Consider the following 21,142-nt stretch of genomic DNA (forward strand, 5'->3'; position numbering starts at 1 on the left):
CTGTGTAATGCTGGGCAAGTCACTTAAAAAAAAAATAAAAAAAAAAATCAAACTATTGAGCTAAGTAGTCACTAATTGTGGAGTATCCCACTTGAGCCTCTGGGGCCTGCTTTTTCAAGTGCTGATCTCTTACTTGCTGAGTAAGTGCTGAGACCTGCGCTTTGAACCTATCAAGTGCTAGATACTGTATTCTGGGTCAGGTCCTAGGTGTCAAGTGGACATTCAAAAATTAGGAGAGTTTTTAACCTTAATTCTCCTGTACTACTTCTTCATTTTACACATGGGAAAGAAACATGGGGATGTTCCAAATTCAGCAGTGTTTGTTAAGTACTCTGATACCACAGTAATAAACACTACAGAAATGCCTATGAAGACATTAATATTTCTCTTTTCAGACAGTGGACTGAATACTGTGCAATAAATATGACATGGGGCCATACAACATACAATGGAGGGAAAACAGCATGCTGAACAGTTGTTCATTAAGTGAGCACCATTCTTCCTGTGTATGGAAGAAGGGCTTGGTGTCCTCTTTTCTCCTAGCTTCTTGTCCCAGTCTCTCTACCAGCCAGTACAAGTTTTTGGACTGGGGATAAGATAATTTCTTAAACACCATTTGGAACGCAATTTTTCCTTTCTTTTTCAACGTAATTTTCTCTTCAAAAAGGACTCAAACTGCTCTATCAGAACTTAAAAATCAGGCTCAGGCAGACAATTGGCACTGAAAAGTTCAGCCCAAACAGTTTGCCAAAAAATGGGAAGTTTTTGGCAAATTAAAGGAAACAGTTTGCACCCCGGGCAAAACCTGCAGGACAGCTGGGGAGGTGCTGCTGAATGACTGAGAAGCAGAGCTTCCGAGGCAGGGAAAAAACACAGGAGTTTTACTTGCACCAGGAACTCAAAAGCAGTCCCTGGCTGCAGCTGCTACCACTGCCACCACAGCAGCGGCAGTGTGGTCTGCCTACCCCAGCTGTTGCTCTGACAGCAGCAGCACAGCTTACATGCAACTGCAACTCTGGCACCCCTCCGAAGTTGTCATCTGGGTCTTGTCCCCCTCCTTTCCCCCACCTCTTGCTATGTTACTAGGAAAGGGCTTTTCATCAGCCATGCCTACAAAAAATAGTTATCTATGTTTCCATGAAAACAGTCTGCTATCCAAGCTGTCCTATTTTTATTCTGAGGTTTTCCTTCTCCCTTTGAGGGAGCTCTTCTGTTAGAGTCAATGGAGATGTCTCAGCTGACAGCATCTGTTTAATGGGAAAGGGGATCCTCTGATTCGATATCTAGTGGTTTTGTGCATCTGCTTTCTTTGGCAAGGGATCTGAAATGGCTTTACTGACAATACAGTGAGCAGTTTAATACTTATTATTATGTGCGATTTTTATTATTGCAATTGTAACATTTCAATTACTCTGAAAATGCAAAGCTGGGGCAGTTGTGTGACAATGAAGAAAAAGTGAACTGACTGCTGTAACTATCCTGAAGTTATGAGGGTTAGAAAGGGCCAGCCTAGAAATTTTAAACTGATTAATTTATTGGCTTTCTTAGGAACAAGGCTTTTGACTAACCCTGGGCAAGGATAAAGAACTGATTTGCTTTGAAACAGCTCATTCAAGTGCAGTAGGTACTCACAGGAATAAGCTAGATAAGTCTGAAGCTACCCAGCTCCAATTACCAAGAACAGCTGTTTAGCAAGACCATTTCTCTGAAATTATAATTGTTAAGTTTTTTTGTTGTGCCAGTAGGAGCGTTAATGGTTCATCATTCTCATCAGCTAAGCTAACAGAGTGTAATGCTTAGGGACATTAGTGTCACAGCATTTACCATATATTAAACCCTCCAGTGGCCTTGAATGTGACCTAGACTTATTATTCTTAGTGAGGGCTTCAGCCGTGCATGACTGACAATAATCAAAGACAATTGATAATTGCAGGAGCCTTTGTGAGAAATGCTGCTGTCATTGAGTTTTTGCAGCAAAATTAATAAACAACATTTTACATATGGCACATTGTCTCTGGATAGCCAGTATGCTGTCAGGAGTTTGACCACAGGAGGCATCTCCTCCTGCTGCAATACTTCTCCAGTAACTTTTTGGTTTTTTTCAGAATTATCACAAAGCCATTGTCCATTTTCTTTCAAGTTGAGAAAAAAAAATTTGGAGAAAAAAAACCAAAACAAAAGTAGCTGAACTCACTGTCATGTCACTGGAAATTTTATGCCCTTAAGTTATGAGGCAACATTTTTTTTTGTGATGTCTTGTACTGCACCAACTATGCAACTGAGAGGGAAGTCTGACAAGCTCTTGGACTCACACTGCTGACTGAGCTTGCAGAACCTGCAGAAGTGTAGTGTGTGCCCAAGGGCTTGTCAAACTTCTCTCCCAAACCCTTCTGTTGGTCTAATAAAAGACATCAGAAATGAATCTCTTGGTCCAGAAAATGTACAAGAACCATCACAGCTACAACAACAGTCCAATTACACCATCTTTAAGTTTGAGAGTTGAGAATACATCTCAGTAACTTAAAAATAAGTTTGTCTGGGAAGGTAAAAAAGGCTACCGAGAAACTAGATCAGATGCTATTCCACCTATTAGGCAGACAAGGTTCCTTGGGTGAATTTGATATCTTTTATTAGACCAACCCTTGTCAGGCTGACGAAGGGTTTTTGAACCTGAAAGCTTGCTTAATAACTATTCTCCAACCATTTGGGTTGGTCTAATAAAAGATATCAAATTCACCCAAGGAACCTTGTCTGCCTATGTCCTTAGACCAACACGGCTACAACCCAAACCCCTGATTCCACCTATTAGGCATTTAACTGGGATTTAGGCATTGAAACATCTAATACAACAGTTCTAACCCACTGTCTACTCTTTTTGGCTACTGGTCCACACAGACCTCTTGAAAAGAAATGAGAAGGGTTTGGTGACTGAAAAAAAAGTATGTATGGAGAAGCTAATGCTACTATGAGAATGAGCAGTTCTAGAGAAAAACTGACAAAGCAAAGCAAAGGATCCTAGATAGTGTTATAAAACATACAGACAGTATAAATATACCATGAATTTTGTTATTCCTCCAGGATGCCTTAAGGGTTTTATGCTACAGTTATTTTTGGTTACAAACCAAATAGTCTAAAAAAACCCCCCAAAAACCAAAAAAACCCAACACCCCCCCCCGGAAGCCTGCTACATGTAAACATCTTTGAAAAAAAATACACTGTCTGCTGATGATACACCATTGCCTGACTACATTGCTAGGGAACAAAACCTCCAATACAAATACATTTTTATAATGAAGTCAACAAGATTGCTATCAACACAATTGTGTATTGTAGGTTCACAGTTCAAAGTTCAGACATGATGTATTGTACAAGAGTCTTACCTAGAATGGCACACGACTCTGGAGCTCTCTCTGGACTCAAAAAGGATTTGAATAATTTTAAAAAGACTTTTTTTTCCTTTTAGACTACTTACAACTCCATTGTAGCAGTTATGTAAGATCCCAAGCACAAAAGCCCAACACCCAGACTTCTCTTATTTTTGGAATCACCAAAATTATAAAAATTCACACATCTGTGCTAGAAGACGCAGTATTATTACTTTGTAGCACAGTAAATCACACTAGCTATGCAAAATAATCAGGAGTTACAACATCAGCATCCATGTATGCTATTCTGTGTAATTAGGAATTTAACATTTTTGGTAGTCGTAGTTTTATACGATAACAGTGTATTATCAACACAATCTGAAATATATTAAATTTGAAAAAATATTAAATAAAAAATAAAATATATATTTTATTTAATAAGTTAATGTATTAAATTAAGATCTATTAGCAGTGAATTGCTTTTTCATAACAGGAACAAGGTGCTTTATCTTTTTAAGATGTCTGATGTTTCAAATGCTATGAATAATTAAGGATAAAACACACGGAAAAAATCTGAACTTTTACAATACTGAAAATGAGCTTACCAAGAGCAAACCCTTTTCTTGAAAAAAAACAAACAAACAACCCAACCTCACGAGCAAAGAAAATCTTTGGTAGTATTGAGATGATGTTGCCATGATTGTCCAGGAGACACGTGAAAGGCAAGAAATCTTGTATGTGGGATCTTTTATTGGATCAGTTGTATGGCTGGCCCTAGTGTTTAGTGTCCAATAGACTGATGTAAAAGGTGCTGGGGAAGATTTTCACAGGAAAAAATAACTTCATAATAAATGCATCAACTACAATTTGCCGCTGCCATAAGCCAAATCAGCTCCACAGTCAATGTTATTGCATACAACAATGGGGAACTTGGGTCACCAACTGCTTCAAAATAATATTCACAGTATACTAATTCTATACCTTCCAACACATGAGCCCACGAAGTTCCACTATCAAACCAAATATCCAGAGTGTCCTGTCCCTTTACATAATCCAGTGCATCGTGGTTACCAACCTATTGGAGTAACAGGTGACAAGCTCAGTCAGTGTACAAAGATCATTCTGTACTATCAGTAACAGAAAAACTAGACCCCCCCCCCCAACAGTCGGATTTAGTACTTAGTCTATTCATGTTCTGGGCGAGGTCCAGAAACATGCACAGTTTGAAACAGTTTATGTGCACAACTGTTTGTAATAGCTCGCTTCTGCACCAGCTAGAAGGCTGGTGCTCCAAAAGGCTTAGCAGGCTGAGGGCAGCAAAAGAATCAGAAGCCACCGTAGACAGGTCACACACAAAGGGGCAGAAGAATTGAATTAAAAAAACAAGTAGTAAAAAGTACCATATTTACTTGAATATGGGTGCTTGTACACGTGAAAGGAAAAAAAAAAAATGCACTTAACTTTAAACTTGGAATGTTCCCCTGTGCTGAGCCCAGCACATGTCCAGAAGACACTGCACATTACCTCGACCTGGCTCTGCACTGTCTGTATAGACTGGGTGCTTTTCTGGCACTTATCTAACAGCTAATTGAATCAGCTTTAGATAAATGCATCAAAAAGCTCTGCTGAAGCACCTGATTTATACAGATGCTGCAGTGATGGGACAAACTAATGCACTGATCCTTCCAAGAAAGCACAGGTTTTTGTTTTTCTTCTCCCCCCCCCCCCCCCCCATTTGCAAGCAGCCTATAAGACAAGGTTTTTCCCCCCTCAATCAACACCAGGGAAAAATTCCCCTAATCCTACATTAGCATGAATAGCTTAGTTTTCCTTTAAAAAAGCATAATTTGTACTCCAGTAGGTGCTAAAGTGCTATTTAAAAGTGTTTTTATGGAGAACCTGTCCTAAAACTTGCAGCAGTGACAAAAAAGGTAAAAGCTATAATTTCTGGGTGATCTATATCTATGGGTACTACATGCAAACTGCTACAGCTATGTTTATTTCAAGGTCACTAGGGTCTGATAGTAAGGAGAGGGGAAGGGGCTGTACAGGGAAGAAGTTGGGGGGCTAGAGGGCAAAGGAGCTATCTAACTCTAGAGATTTATTCTCCCCCTGCCCAGCCATGGCAGTAGGAGGTTGATAAATTGAAGACAAACCTCCAATAATTAGATTCTATACCTGGAATATTAATGTCTCAAATTTATAATTTTTCCATACATGAAATCTAATTACTGGCAGGTCATTTTATAAATCAAGGTCATCTTATATTCCAGTAAATATGGCCCTCAAGCTGAATGCAGCCTTCAAGAGGTTAACCCGTGGCCCCTGGACTCCCAGTTCAGGTGCTGCTCCCCCCCACCCAATCACTCTCCTGCTGCCATCCTGGGGTCTCTGAGGTCCCCCCTGCTTCTGCTTCCTATTCCTGGAGGCAAAGGGAAAGGGAACTCATTGTCAAGGGTTCAGGGAACCCAAGGACCTGCACAGCACAGGCATGTGGCCTCTGGCAATTAAGAAGCTGGACAGCTCTGCCCTGACACATTCTTATTTAATACCTTTCTAAAAAGTGGGGGGAAAAAATCCCAAGGATCACAAATATTTGAGGGCATTATACTGCTGCCCATGAAACACCATCAGAGGAAAAGACATACCTTTGCTACAGCTTCTCTTGGTAGAAGCTGCTCGACAGGGAGGGTCCACCATGCATCACTTCCTTGCTGCTCCACTATTCTAATAACGTTTGCAATGGTTTTACTAAATACACGAATAAGAAAGAAGAATGTAACAAGATTAAAATCAGTAAATTACTATAAATTTCTTAATGTAACTACGCGTTTATTTAGGCCAGGTACATACATTCAGCTTCTATAAGGAGACGCACTGTTCTCCCAGCAGAAAACAAACGCGTGCAGATGTGAACCTCTCTCCCCCAGAGTGAAAACGGTGGCGCAGGAACAACCCAGGTTAAATTGCTCCCAGAAGTTTCTCCTGGGAGACTCAATGTCTGCACACTTTCCCCCAGCTTAAATCCTCCTGAGGACCAGGAGGGTAGCCAGAGGAAAAGGTTCCTTGTGCCTTCTTGAGACCAGGGCCACACCAGTCTGCAGAAGGTGTGTGCATGTGGGAGAGAGGGTGAAGCGGCTCGTCTCCTGCTTCTCGCACCAGAGTTCCTGATGCAAGAAGTAGGCAGGGGCTTTGCCAAGCCATTCTCTCTGCTCAACTCCTGGGTACCAATCGCTGCACCCTGACTGCTTCCCCTTGTTCCCTTCTCCCCGCTTTCAGCTGAGCAGCCAGTGCAGCAAGCCACACTTACAAGCCCAGCTCTTGGCCTGCCAGCTTCCCCTTGCCTCCCCACACTGCTCAGCTGAGTAGCCGGGGCACCAACTGAAAAGCCTGGCTCTCAGCTTTGCTAGTTTCCCTTGCATCTCACCGCTGCTCAGCTGAGTGGTGGCAGGCAGCCATTTAAAAACCAGAGGGTCCTGGAGCATGGCATGCAGAAGCTTTCCCCAAGCCCAGCTCCCAGCCCTGCTGGCTTCCCCTTGCAGGCAGAGGAAGGCTGCTGTGCCAAAGTAGCAAGGCTTGTGAGCCTTGCCACCACAGTAAAAATGCCCATGTTACCCTGCACTGCTCTGGGCCAACCTGGAACAGTACTGGGTGAAGCAGACTGTTGTACCTCTGTGGCAAGGCTCCCAAAGCCTTACTGCCACAATTGAGGTTCTCTTTCCTCTCCCTGCACTCCTCCAGATCAGCCCAAAGGAGTGCAAAGAATGGTGGCTATTTTCCTGCGAGAACCAGCAGTATTCCTATCATGGGAGAATGACCGTCTCTTGCTAATCAGACCGAAGGTGGGTGGGATGGGGAACCATTCTGTGAGAAGAACCCTCCCTGGATGTGTGGCAACTACTGCTTTTCAGAAGCTGCCAACTGCCTTTTGACAGCTGGACCCCTTTCCAGGCAGGGGAGAAGACAGGCTCTTGAATAATCTACTCGCCTCAGGGCAGGAGTAGTCCAAGGAGCAGCCCTCTAGTGCCCCTGGCTGAAGACTGCTTGTGAAGCTCTTCAGGTCATAGGGACGGAGGAATTTCTGTACAGTGCAGCTCCCAGAAGACATTTCTTCCAGTAGAATGGAAGACCTTGTACACAGTCTTAGAGCACATAACTGTACTCCAGGTGCTTGAGCTCACTGCAAATGAGCTAGCTTGGGTATCAAATGTAGTATAGCTATGCTAAGTAGGTGCACTACCCTGGCTAACCTACCCAGCCTCAGCCACAAGGCACTTTATGGTGCAGTGTATGTTCCCTGTGCCTGTGTACATAAACCAAGCCACTAAATCAGTGGTTTTCAAACTTGGTCACAAAACACCAACAACTGGACGTTTTTTCTGGGTGTTTATATAGTAAAATATTTTGAGAAACATGGTGTGAAGCATTACTCGAGTGGGAAGAGGTGGACCTAGTAGAGCCACCTCTCTAACAAAGCACCTTGAACATGTAACCCTCATAGCTCGTGTGCCAAGTATACACACTTACTTTTATGGTTTCTTTAAGACTGCCAAATTACCCAATATTGTGGTTAAAGGGTCAAATCAGGTCTATTTGATCACTTGCTAGTCAATTAGTTGATCTCAATTTGTAGAATGAACAAGCAAACAAAAGACAGTTCTGAAAAAGAACAGTTTTTGAGAGCATATTGTTTTCAACAAAACATGAAAGTCTTCTGGTTTCAACTTAGAAATTAGACCTACGTACAATCCTATATCTAAAATGCCACTAATACTTGCTTTTTATTTTAATAAATTAATTAGCTAATATAGCCTGTGGACACATAACAGTGTTATGGTATTTTTATTACTGTAACAAGTACAAAAATATCTCCTACCTACATTTTTTTAAAGTCTCGTTTCCTTCCCCCACTTCCCTGTTTGCTGACTTTCAAGACTCAAGTTATAGTCTTGGGTGAAATCCCAGGGGAACTGAGGTCAATGGGAGTTTCATCCTTTGTGTTTTTTGGCAACAACTAAAGATACCTCAAACAGCTTGAGCTCAGGGCCTCCCAAACTGGATTGTCAAATTCACCAATGACTCTTGGCTTTGGAACAGTCACTGAATTATTTCAGTTTCCCAGTTTTCTACCCACCTTTGGCTAAATCCATTAAGGTTTTTCCTAAAAAAGTCTACAGTTGGTAGTAACCAGGAGAACGCATGTTTACATATAGCAATAGAAAACATTAGGCTAGTGGTTCTCAACCTTTTTTTAAGATTCCTGGAATCCCTCTGAAAGTGACAGCTCTTAGCTTTCACTTGTTTCTTGACTACGGAAAACTGATAGAGCAATTCTTCTGTTGCAAAAAAACAAACTCAGAAAGACCATAAGGAGGCCAAAATGTTTTGGAAACTAGGGATTCACATTTGGGTTTATCGTGTGAAACGTGCAAATACCCAGTCATCTATGCAGCACTAATATTGTGCTGCACCCTGGCCGAGAGTCACTGTTTTCAGCTTTCAACTTGTGCACAGTGTAGGCCTCCAAGCACAGTTTAACACGCATCAGATTCTATGTGTAACCCTGTCTACACTAATGTTATAACTAGTGTGGCTGATCATTTAAATGGTAATAGAATAATGTCAAAAAACAAATGCCAGTGAAACTGCAAGCCTAAGAAGGGAATAGTGTTGAAGTTTCTTTTATAGCAAGGGTGTCAAAGATACAGTCTGCAGGCCGGGTCCAGCCAGTGAAGCCCTATGATCAGGCCAGTGGGTCTCAGACTGACCCCCATGTACTGCATGTGGCACACACCAGCCCTGGACCCACACACTGCATGCAACATGTGGAGTGGGTCTGCCATATGCTGCATGTGGTGCTCAGGCACTGCACATAGCACAGCGGGCTAGTCTGGGATACACGCTACATGAAGTGCCTGGCTTGACCAGCCCTGCAGGCTGGCTCTGGTGTCAGTCCAGATCAGGTCCACAGACCAGCCCACAAGTGCCACAGCCACAGTGCAGGGCTGGTCCAGCCTCAGTGCTGCATGCAGTATGTGGTCTGTGCTGGCTCTGCAGAAGCCCTGGACCAAGGCTAGTACATGCTGCATAATGTGCAGGACTAGTTGGCCTGATCTGGCCTATGGGGCAAAATAAGTTGGACACCCCTGTTCTATAGCAAAGCTTTAATGCTTGCTAGTTTTTACTTTCCACCATAACAGTGGCAGAACCTGCATCTCAGTTGAAACCTCCATTTGGTGTCAAAGTATCAAACGCTGTAGAATTACAGAATCATAAAAATTTAAGTCAATATAATCATAGAAATCAAATTACAGAATCATAGAAAATGAGAGTTGGAAGGGACCTCGAAAGGTCATCTAATCCAACCCACTGCTCAAAGCAGGACCAGCCCCAACTAGATCATCCAGGCCAAAGCTTTCTTTAGCTGGGTTTTGAAAGTCTCCAAGGATGGAGCTTTCACCAGCTCTCTGGGTAAACTGTTCTAGTGTTATTCTATCCTCCTCATGAGAAAATTCTTCCTAATATCTAACCTAAACTTCCCTTGCTGCAACTTGAGACCATTGCTCCTTGTTCTGTCATCTGCCATCACCGAGAACAGTCTAGCTCCATCCTCTTTCGAACCACCTGTCAGGTAACTGAAGGCTGCTATTAAATCTCCTGTTAGTTCTCTTTTCCAGAGTAAATAAACGCAATTCCCACAGTCTCTCCTCAGAAGTCATGCCCCCAAACCATTTCTGTTGCCCTCTGCTGGACTCTTTCCAATTTATCCATATCCTTTCTGTAATGGGGACCCCAAAATTGGACACAGTACTCCAAATGTGGCCTCACCAATGCTGAACAGAGGGGAATAAGCATTAGACCTGTGAAAAGCATCTAGTATACACTTTGGGTGCCGATTTGGGGGACAGCGATTCGATTCAGTGATCTGAAGCACTGTCTCGAATCGATTAGACCAAACCCGATTTGGGGATTCAGCCACTGCCAAATCTCCGAATCAAACAGGCCCCATCCCCTGCCCACTCTCCCAGTCCTGTCAATGGCTGCCCTTCCCGGCCCCAACATCCAGGGTCCTAAAAGAAAAAAAAAAAGCCCTGCATTCACTGGCTATTGCCAGGTAGTGGGGTGATCCTCGCTACCCTCCACTGCTACTACTACTCCCCCCAACTTAGTGTCATCTGCCAACTTGCTAAGGGTGCATTCCATTCCATCTTCCAGGTTATTGATGAAGATATTAAACAAAACCAGCCCCAGGACCAATCCCTGGGTCACTCTACTTGATACTGGCTGCTAACTGGACATTGAACCATTGATTACTACCTTTTGAGCCCAATGAACAAGACATTTTTCCATCTACCTTACAGTCCATTCATCCAACTCGTACTTCCTTAACTCGAGAACGTTGAGGAAGACTGTATTAAAAGCCTTCCTAAAGTGAAGGAATATCCTGTCCACTACTCTCCTCACATCCACAGAGCCAGTTATTTCATCACAGAAGGCAATCAGGTTGGTCAGGCATGACTTCCCTTGGTTATATATTAGTCAGCATGGATTCACCTAAAGGCAATGTACCATGAGCAACCAATGCAACAGTGGCAGTGTAAATACAATCACCATACATAAAAATAGATGCATTTAGAGCAAGGTTGGACAAAATACAGCTTGCAGGCTGGATCTGGGCTGCCAAGTGATTTTACCTAGCCCATGGTAGTTCCCTAGGCCCCACTTGGCCAGATACAGGGCGCGGCCAGTAATGCAGTGTAGGGGTGGTGCACCAGCTGAACTCGACTTCCCAGCAGCTCCCCCGAGACCTGCCCAGCTGCAGCATCTCCACTGCCACTGCTGGACCCAACCCTACTACCTGGGTACCCCAGCTTTTCCACTCTGCACCTACTGCTGGGGGCGTTGGACACAGTGGGTAGGCAGGCAGGGTCTCCATGGAGACCAGCCCATGACCTCTGTCAGAAGGGTGCACTTGGCTGGGCAGATGGGATGGGGTTGTTGGTGGGTAGGGAATGGTGTCCAGGAGTGGGATGGAAGGGTGGGTGGACGGGCAATGGCAGTGCGGGCCCACGGTTTGGGATCTGGGGCACAGCTCTGATCTGTTCTTCACATGTCTCTACCCATGGAACTGGAGCCCAGTGCAGGGACATGAATGGAACAGATAGCAGCTTTGCCCTGGGCCTGGGTCCTGGCCCTGTGTTATTATGGTCCCATGATCCTAGCCCTGGCTCTACCTGCCCATCCCGTTCCTGGATGCTGCTCCCCCCACCCTGCCCACAGCTCCATCCCATCCACCTAGCTAAGTATGCCCTGCCTGCAGAGGTCCTGGGCTGGTCTCCACAGAGAACCCACGCACCTGCTCTGTCTGGCGCCCCTGATGGCAGATAGGCCAGTGTGCCTGTGCAGCAGGGTCAGGTCCAGCAGCAGTGGTGGCAGATGAGCCTGGGGCCAGATAGGATCAACTGCCCATGCTAGGTCAGCACCCCACCATCCCCTGCCCACAACAGCTCAACCAAACTCCTTACTTAAGTGTCCCCCTACAGCCCAAATAATTGCCCACCCCTGATTTAGTTAGCCCAATTGAGTAAAGGAACAAGGCGGTTTTACACTGGAGACTTCTGAAGTAGATAGGGCCTCAGAACAGCAAGGCATTCTGTAACCTGCAGTACAGGGGACACTGGTACTGCACCCAGTTATTGGATGGGTCAGGTAAAGCAAGGAGAAATTCATTTCCAAATATATTAATACAGATACTTTTAGAGCAGCAGGCCACAACTTTCAACCTGACTCACTGCTTCACCACTCTGTAGCACCCAGGTTGCCTGCAGCCACCTCTACTGTGCACGAAGGTTGCCAATTCCCATCCTCCATGGCAGTGAGGAGAAACAAATTCTGCAGCAATGATGAGAGGCACGTGCCATCAGGGCCAAGGACAGGTACTGTGGTGGCAGTTGGCAGCAGGGCATGGGATGAAGAGGCAGGAGGGGATGTACTAGGCCAAGCTGTATGCTGCCGATCCCCTGTGCTGCTGCCTGTCAGATCCAAGCATGCTGTGGGCCTGTTTTCAACCCGTTTTAATGTATGGTTGACATAAGTTAGTTAGTTAGGTTTTTCAAAAAAGGGATTCTCATCATGTCTCCAATATGCTTTATTAGCTCACAGAACAGGAGGAGAAATAAGCATAAAAAAAAAAAAATCAATTTCCATTAGAGAATGCAAAGGAGTCAAATCTAAGGCCTTGTATCTTTCTAGACATCAGAAATTGGTTTTCAGTTTGCAAGAAGAGAGTTCTAGAGAAGCATTGTTTCTTTTGACAAAACAAGACACCTAACCTAGACATACGAGTAGATATGGCATTTTGTTATACCTTAAATCATGAATACCAGATATGCTCCACAGGTCAGATGTTTCACCTGGCTGCAAGGGCTCCTAAAGGGGCCAGGAATTTGGGGTTGGGGTCTGCCATAATTTCAGAGGTAAGAAGCACCCATGTTGATGGCAGCAGCAGGGCAAGCAACGGCTGTTATTAACCTCCGCACAACTGCTCACCCTCAAGTCGGGATCCAGTCGGGATAAACGAGTTTGACATCCCTGCCTTAAACTATATGTCTACTGTAAGAATACAGAAATTAATATACCCAGCTTTCTCTAATACAAATTGTTCAGTTTCAGTTTCTACATGGACTTTAGCACAAAGCAGTATTTTATCTGCATTACTGATAAAGTCAGACTACACCACCATAATAATTATATGGCATTATTACAGTTTATGTGGCATGTGAACTCAGGCTCTCAGAGAAGAGATGAGGTGACATTATCAGTATTCAATAGGGTGAGAGAAGAATTTAGAGAAAACAGTTAGGGTCTCTGTTGGTCATTAAGCTGAAGTTACAGTAATAGGCTTACTTGTAGGGAAACCAGCAACAATTTTGTATAAACCAATGGAACTAATGCATTTTCTGCATAGAAAGTGCATTAACACTAATCTGCACCACCTGCAGCCAACTAGAGAAGCAGCTTCATTAATGCCAGACTTCCCAGCAACAAACAAGGTAGAAAAAAAAAAAAAGCACTTTACTTTGCTTTAAGCTCTTTCTACACATTTGAAGAGACATCCAGACAGCACAATGCGAACCAGCAGCGCTTTCCAGTAGCAGTGAAAGCAAACACCCCCCAGGTAACAGTCTTTCAGAAAACACAAGTTGCTAAACATTTTGGCTCAGAATAACTTGAAAGTATTTACTCCTCCATGCACTGAAGGGTCACTGAAGAATTCAGCAACAAACAATATTTTCTCCCTCCAAATAGCAATATATTTACAAGATTAATCCAACTCTCACAACTGCAGCTCTATACGCAAATTTCTTTTACGGATTTCTTCTACAGTGGGTGATAGCTCTCCTGTGTATATTTTGCCCTTCACTGCAGCTTCAATTCAGATATTCTTCAGCATAAGTGTACAAAATGCAGCCAAGCTCATTGTTTCTCCCATGCAATGCAGACCAAGCAGACAGCGTAAGGTTTTTCAACCAAACCCTCACACTTACCATTTGACGGAACTATTATTTTGGCAAAGCTAGAACTTTCCTTTGGGGGGGGGGGGGGGGGGGAAGGAATGTAGTTGATATTCTTTTAAATTCAAGAAAGTAGCCAATCTGCCCATGTTACGGTAAGTGGAAAAAAGTCCTTTATGTGGACAACCAATGTTAACAAAGCAGCTATATTTACTATTCGAGACAGGCTGAATATCTGTTTTACCTTGGAGGTATCTCATCTATAGAAGTATACCTCAGTCAGCTTTGTTTATTAGAAGGCAGGGTACATCTATCTGTACCCTACAGACTAACGCGAGCGTGAGTGTGCACAAACTTACGCAAACTCACAGATGTTGGGAAAGGACATGCAGAAAACAGTGGATAAGGAGAGAGAAATTTGACTACAAAAGGCAGAAGGGAGCAAGAGAAGGAAGGGGGTGGAGAGGGACAGTGCTGGGAGAGGCAAACAAGCAAGCAATAAACCCACAGGAACAAGAGAGTCAAAGTTAGTCCAGGTAATGAGATAAGAATCCACAGTCCCCATTTAAACCATGCTTAACAAAATCCAGTCTGTGCATTTACCCACAAGTTAGAAAGATTCCTGAAGAGATTAATGAATGCCTACCACTACATGGAGACTTGATCTGGGATTTTTATCCCAGTATTTTCCCTAGGACTTACATTCACAGAGGGTAACCAAAGGCAGCAACAAATTGTATTCCTTAGACTCACTAAATCAACAGAGTCATTTAGACTGTCTCTCTTAAAGGGAAAAAGAGTAAGGATGAAGCAATTTATGTCAACACTAGCAAATTGCCCGTCAAAAATGGGGGGGAGGGGGAAGGGATGAAGCCCTGCGTCCTGTCATCCCCCCCTGCTCTGGGGCCAGCCCTGCACAACCCTCCCCCACTCCCCTGCTGCTTCAGGTCTCTACCTCCCCCACCATTCTGGGTCCAACCCTATTCTACCTCCTCTCCCCCGCGCTCCAGGTCCAGCCCCACTCCACCCCGACTTCTAGTCTAGTCCCACTCTACCCCTCCCCACCACTCCAGATCTGACACTGCTCTAGCCCCCCCCCCATGTCCTGCCCAGCTCTAGCCCCCCCCCCCCCCCCCCCACTCCACATCCTGCCCCGCTCCACCCCCTCTTCCTGCCACTCCAGGTCCAGCACCACTCCATCTCCTGCTTCCAGTCTGGTCCCACAATGCCTCCCCCCACCCTGTTGCTCCAGGTCCAGCCCCGCTTTACCCACCCCCCCCCACTGCTCCATGTCCTGCCCTGCTCTAGCCACCCCCCCCCACTCCAGGTCCGGCCCCACTCTAGCCCCCCCACCCCACTGCTCCAGGTCCAGCGCCACTCTAGCCCTCCCACACACCACTCCAGGTCTGGCCCCACTCTAGCCCCTGACTCCCCACCACTCTGGGTCCATCCCTGCTCCACCTCCCACTCCCAGTCTGACCCTGCTCTACCCCCCATCCTGCTGCTCTGGGTCCAGCCCTGCTCCACTCTCCCCCCCCCCCCGCTGCCCTTATGGGTCAAGGCTTGTATTTGCACAGTTGTTAGCAAAGTTCCCACTGCTTTTTAGATAGAAGCAACATCTGAATAGCCAAGGCCCAAGACGCTTGTATACCTCAAAAATTTAATATGCAAAAATCTCTCTATATCAAAATTTCAGTCAAAACGAAACAATTAGCATTCATGCGGCCTTCCCTTAGATTTCTGGAGTGTGCATAAATAAAAAGATTTAGTTCAACGTTGGTGATGTCCCTGCAGCATTCTTATTACTCAGTAAAATTCCAACGCACATCAGGGGGAATTATTCTTGCCACTGAGCTGCTGAACAGAAATATTAACTCCATCTTTACTAATGGTTCTGGCATTGATTTAGAGCTTGCAAAATTTTTCTAATTAAGGAATCCTTACTGTAGCTGGTAGGGACATGGTTATATTATGGGCCAAGTTAATCCTTTCTGGGAGTGGTGGAACTACACCTTCAGTGGAGTAGCACCATGAATAAAATTTAGCCCACAAGATATGCATCTGTAAAGGACTCGCAGGCTGTGTCCAGACCAGTAGGGATGGCGCTCTTGTAGCAGCACAAATCTGTACTGCTACTTCCTGCTGCAGTGCATACCCCTGCACATGGGCTTTGTTGCAGGATACATTGCCCTGCTGTGGGCAAACTGCCCATGCCCAGCTCCTCCTGGCGTGCTGCTCCAACTAGGTTCCATGTGCTGCGGGAGGGAGAAGGGTGCCTCACTGTGAGACCGGCTGGCAGGTAGACCCCACACTGAGGCAACCTCTCCGACAGCCAGAGAGCGGCAAGTGGAGCCCATGCTACTTTGGCATGCTTTGTGCTACTTTTTTTTTTTCTTTTCTCCAGTTTTTTTTTTTTTTTTGCTACTAGGAAATCCCAGGAAAATGTTGTTTCTGCACCGCAAATTAGCAGCATCGCTCACGGTTTAATGTGCAACTTCTACGGTCTGTGGTGCCAGAAACCCATATGTCTGCATGTGTAGATGTAGCCAGTGTTTAACTGATTACCCTTTACAACACTGAGCAACAGTAACAACTTTTCTTCAAAAAGGCAGGAAATTCTTGCTGACTGAGAATCGTAAAATAGTCCCTTAGGAGCCTAATAAAATATACATATGACACCTCTTGTAAGCAATTGGCATACTCAAGCTCTACAAGACAGAAGTTCCAGAGCTAGAATATGCCACAAACATTGACCTTTGGGATATGGCTTTCAATCACGCCTACTGAGGCATGAATAAACTGCAGGACAGCATGAACTACTGAGGTAGTTGGTTCTTAGACAGTGATTTTCATTTGATGGAGAACATTCATTCTTATTCATAGATGTTAGGGTCGGAAGGGACCTCAATAGATCATCGAGTCCGACCCCCTGCATAAGCAGGAAAGAGTGCTGGGTCTAGATGACCCCAGCTAGATGCTCATCTAACCTCCTCTTGAAGACCCCCAGGGTAGGGGAGAGCACCACCTCCCTTGGGAGCCCGTTCCAGACCTTGGCCACTCGAACTGTGAAGAAGTTCTTCCTAACTAGTCCTATCATAGATACAGAACTAGACCTTGGATGTGTGCAGACTTGATACTGGAGGTCTTGTTTTATATTTTGCAGCAGCTCTTTGGAGGCTTTTCCTGTAGGAAAATGAAGCTGCCTGCCTTCTAGGTTTAACAGTTTATTACAACTGTACTCAAGCACTCAGCACTGGTTGCAAATCTAGTTTGGGTGAACACTATATAGAATTCAAAATTCTCATCAAGCTCATTTTCTGCATGCCCATAAACAAAGACAAGTCTAGGGATACACCAGAACTGGAAAACAGCTAGAAAATATTCTATAGAAAATTTCCCTTAAGTGAAGGACCTATAATTATATTCATCTTTTCAGATTCAGTTTAATGCAACATGGAAGTCCCAATCTTGCACGATCAAGATTTTGCTGCTGAAGCCCAAAGAAAAGGTGATGTGCTATTAACTTAACAACACTGCAACTTGCAGAATTTTGCAATCTATCATCAAGTCTACACATAAACATGAACAGAAGGGCAGATATGTTATGTTCTCCAGCCTCAGGAATAGGGAATACCCACTAAAATCTCTTTGGCTATCCTCTTAGAAAGACAGATTACAGGTAATATTTCTTGTACAGTCATCAGCTCCTTCAGTCATGGCCTGTGCTGGAAGGTTCCTGTAAAAGCAGACCAACTGATAGAAAAGCCTGACTGCTGTTTGCTGCTATAAAAAAAAAATAGCATTGTAGCAGGAAATTGCCCATCGAGATGAATGCTTTCTCAAAGGCCTACAGAGTGACTTTCCTAGAAGATTGAAAGAGAAAACCCTTCCACTGAAAGGGAACCATGCAACAGAATTAAGCTCAGCCAACAAGCAGTGGGGGTATTCAACCCTGAGCAAGAATAAGTAATAGTTGTTAGGATCAATTACAATGTAATCAGATAACTATTACAAAACAGCATTGATACCTTCTTCTAGAAAAGATATTTTATATGCTTTTTTAAAAAAAATAAGAAAAAGATAGACTTAGTTTATAACTAATTTTAAAGCATATGGAAAGTGGTCATTATTCTAATGAAGCTCACACTCCTTTACATTTACAGGAAGCTACTTGACCTTCCAAAAAAAAAAAAAAAAAAAGTTTGTTCATTTCAAATACACTTGAACAGACAGCCCACCTGGATATTCAACAAAGAGGTGGTTAAGGTATGGCTACTTTATGGAAACTTGGAAGAAAAAGAGTACAAGAAGGGTAAGAAGTTAATGGGAAAATTTAGAAAAAAAAAAAGTTTAATCTGTAATGAGAAATCTTGTCCTATATAGCAGGAGGAAAAAAAAAAAAAAGCAAACCAAAAAAACCCCAAAACCCAACCCCATTTTCAGTCTTCATTGTGCATGTGTAATGTTGGAAGTCTTCTCTTGCAATAATATTCTTTCCCCAAAGTAGTTTTCTGAGGTGCACACATATATTACTGTAGACATAACTTGGGTTGTCTATCCTTTACCAAGCATAATGCTATGGAACAGAAGCTTACATGGTTTATTCATATACAGTAAGATTTAATTTTTTCCTGATGCTGGCATGGATTAAGAGTATAACATAGCCAGAATAATCTGATAAATAATAATTGTAGAAAATAAGAGTAGTCAAATATTGACAGATTTACTAATAGTTGACCAGTATCTCAATTTATGACGAATTAAAATATTTATAAAGTTTCAGCAATTTCAAGTTTATCATTCTTTAAACATTTTTTTAGGAAAATGTAAGTAATGTACAATCAAGCATTTAAAAAAGGATTCTGCAGTTGATGCCAAAGTTTCCAAAGATACAGTTACACTTAACCTTTCCCTTCTTCATAGATCTTAAAAAGGCACTTCTTTGACTTTTCCTCAAGATCTTTATGAAGGACAAGAGCGTTCTTCCTGATATATTTACGGAGAATGCATTGTATATAGAATCTTAAAAAAAACGAAGGCAAAACACAATAACCCAATATTGCAAGTTGCCACCTTCCTCATATAGCTACTTATCACTTTGCAATCCATATGCTGTAATGAATGCCATAATTCAGAGAATGAGCTACAACCCCATTGTAAAACTTTGCCCTAGATCCAAACACTGTATCTAAAAGAACTTGCATTACGTGTCAACTGCTAGATTTTTTTTAAACAGTGAAAAACCATGAGGTAATTCACGCTACCATGACACCAGCCAATCATTCTGAACTCTGATATTGATTGTGCTGCATGCTTATTTAGTGTTATCGGAAATTAAGGAGTATTAAGAGGATTGCTAGAAGGAGAAGAAAACAGTTCTTGGTCCTCTCTCTCTCTCCATACAACAAAAAGGAGTATGAGATAGATTCTCTTTTGCATGCATGTACATAGAGGAACAATTTACAAGACAGTACTTGGCAAGAGGTAAGTTTCTGAAGTTAACTTCCTGAAATGCTTTTAGTACCCCACACAGGAAAGTTAATAAAATTTACTTTGTAATTTTGCATGTAACTTTGTAACTTGATTTTCTGCGTAATGTGCAAATGACAACAAAATTAATTGGTAATTAATGATAATAAAAGGAGAGAGAACATACCTAAGACTTCAGTATATTATAGCATAGTATAACAATATCAATACTTAGAAAAATGAATCAGTACAGCTAAGTAGCAATTAAATATTCTCCAAATTGCATACATCATATCTGTTGTTTGATATGTGCTCCTATTCTAAATCTTAGCCTTTGTTTTTGGCTTTCTTTTAAAAAAAAAAAAATCCAACAAAAAAAACCCACTTAATCCCCAGGATGGTGTTGCTCCTTCAAAATGTCAAGGAGTCTAATTAACAATATTTACTTCAAAAAGTTTGTGTAGGAAACAGTCAATTACTTAATTCAAGTTTTCTATTTTTTTTAAATTACATGCAGACTTCTACTGCTTGTATTCTCAAAATCCTTATTTGAAAATGGCAATGTAGTGAATAACTTTTCTTCTCTCCCTCTCTCCCATGTAGGATGTGGAAAACTGATGTTTTACAGGAACTTTTTTTTAGCTCATGATTTAAACATGCGGCAATTAAAACATTGGGTAGGATTCTCTTTAGTCAAAAGACAGTTTGTAGCAATTGAGGCCAATTTTAAATTCTAGATGATGAGCTTGGGGCTGTACACCCAAAATGGCTGCAAGTCACAAAGGACTGACAACAAACAGATTCTGAAGCGAGAGCTGGTATTAGAACAAACGCATTCAAGATGAGAATCTAGTTCTTGATGTTCAAGTTAAAACTAAAGATAGATATGCAAATCTCTTAAATCCTCAATCCATTGAGGCATATATGAGGCAAACGAAAACCTTTGTGGACTTAAAAAAAATGGTAGGCTGCGGGCACGTCCAGATTTGTATGGTAATGACTACTGGTTTATTTTAATACAACTATTTTAATAAAAATAATGTAGATGCAATAAGCATGAGGAATCGTTCAAGACTGACCAGCAGTACTTTCAAATGTAACAGCAACTCCATGTGGACTACGCTGACTTCCAGTGGAGATGCTGTTACTTTTGACAGCCACTCACAGACATGGAGCAGCTGCCAACTGAAACTTCGCTAAACGCTCATGTAAATAGTTTGTTTTTTTGTTTTTTTTTTTAGATGACAGCTCTTTGGATTATTTTGTTTTAATACCAGAGTTGCTCATTTATAGGAAAAAAGGCACAAAATATATCATATTTGTGCTCTGTACTATAATTTATAACAACCAGCCAAAGATGAAACACAAAGAACTACTGTATACATTAATGAGAACTGTTGTGCAGGAAAATGACCTATGAATTGACAGACTGTGTATTCTAAGCTTGTCTGTCATTTCTGTAGGCCAATATTCTGCACACCTTCACTGCTCTGATTCCAACAATGTGGTGTGACTAATTTAAAGGAACTTCACTGTCAGTTCTTCTATTTAGAAGAGTATGTTTAACAGCATTAATTTGCAATTCATCGCTCGTTATTTATATTTTTTAAATAAAATGTCAAGAATTTGTGGCAACCAAAGAAAATAAACCTGAATTTTCAACCATACAAGACTTTTCCCCGTGTTTTGCCCTTTAATCTCCTGTGCTATATTGTCCTTTTTCTCCACCCACATGCGTTGCTTTCCGTTGACATTCTTTGTGAAAAATGGGCTGATATCTACTTACACAAGGGT

At 42.7% G+C, this 21,142-nt stretch overlaps 1 protein-coding gene across 1 annotated transcript in view; it reads right to left on the bottom strand.

Moving 5' to 3' along the window:
* The window catches only part of IARS2 (isoleucyl-tRNA synthetase 2, mitochondrial), a 61,251-nt gene that overhangs the window by 16,624 nt on the left and 23,485 nt on the right, over positions 1–21,142 (bottom strand). The window contains exons 13-14 of the mRNA XM_006272911.4: positions 6,014–6,116; positions 4,347–4,440 (exon numbers count right to left, since the gene is read on the bottom strand). Coding sequence (XP_006272973.2) covers positions 4,347–4,440; positions 6,014–6,116 — 197 coding nt within the window. The remainder of the gene's footprint in view (positions 1–4,346; positions 4,441–6,013; positions 6,117–21,142) is intronic.

Source organism: Alligator mississippiensis, chromosome 1, assembly GCF_030867095.1.
Source record: "Alligator mississippiensis isolate rAllMis1 chromosome 1, rAllMis1, whole genome shotgun sequence".
NCBI classification, from domain to species: Eukaryota; Metazoa; Chordata; order Crocodylia; family Alligatoridae; genus Alligator; species Alligator mississippiensis.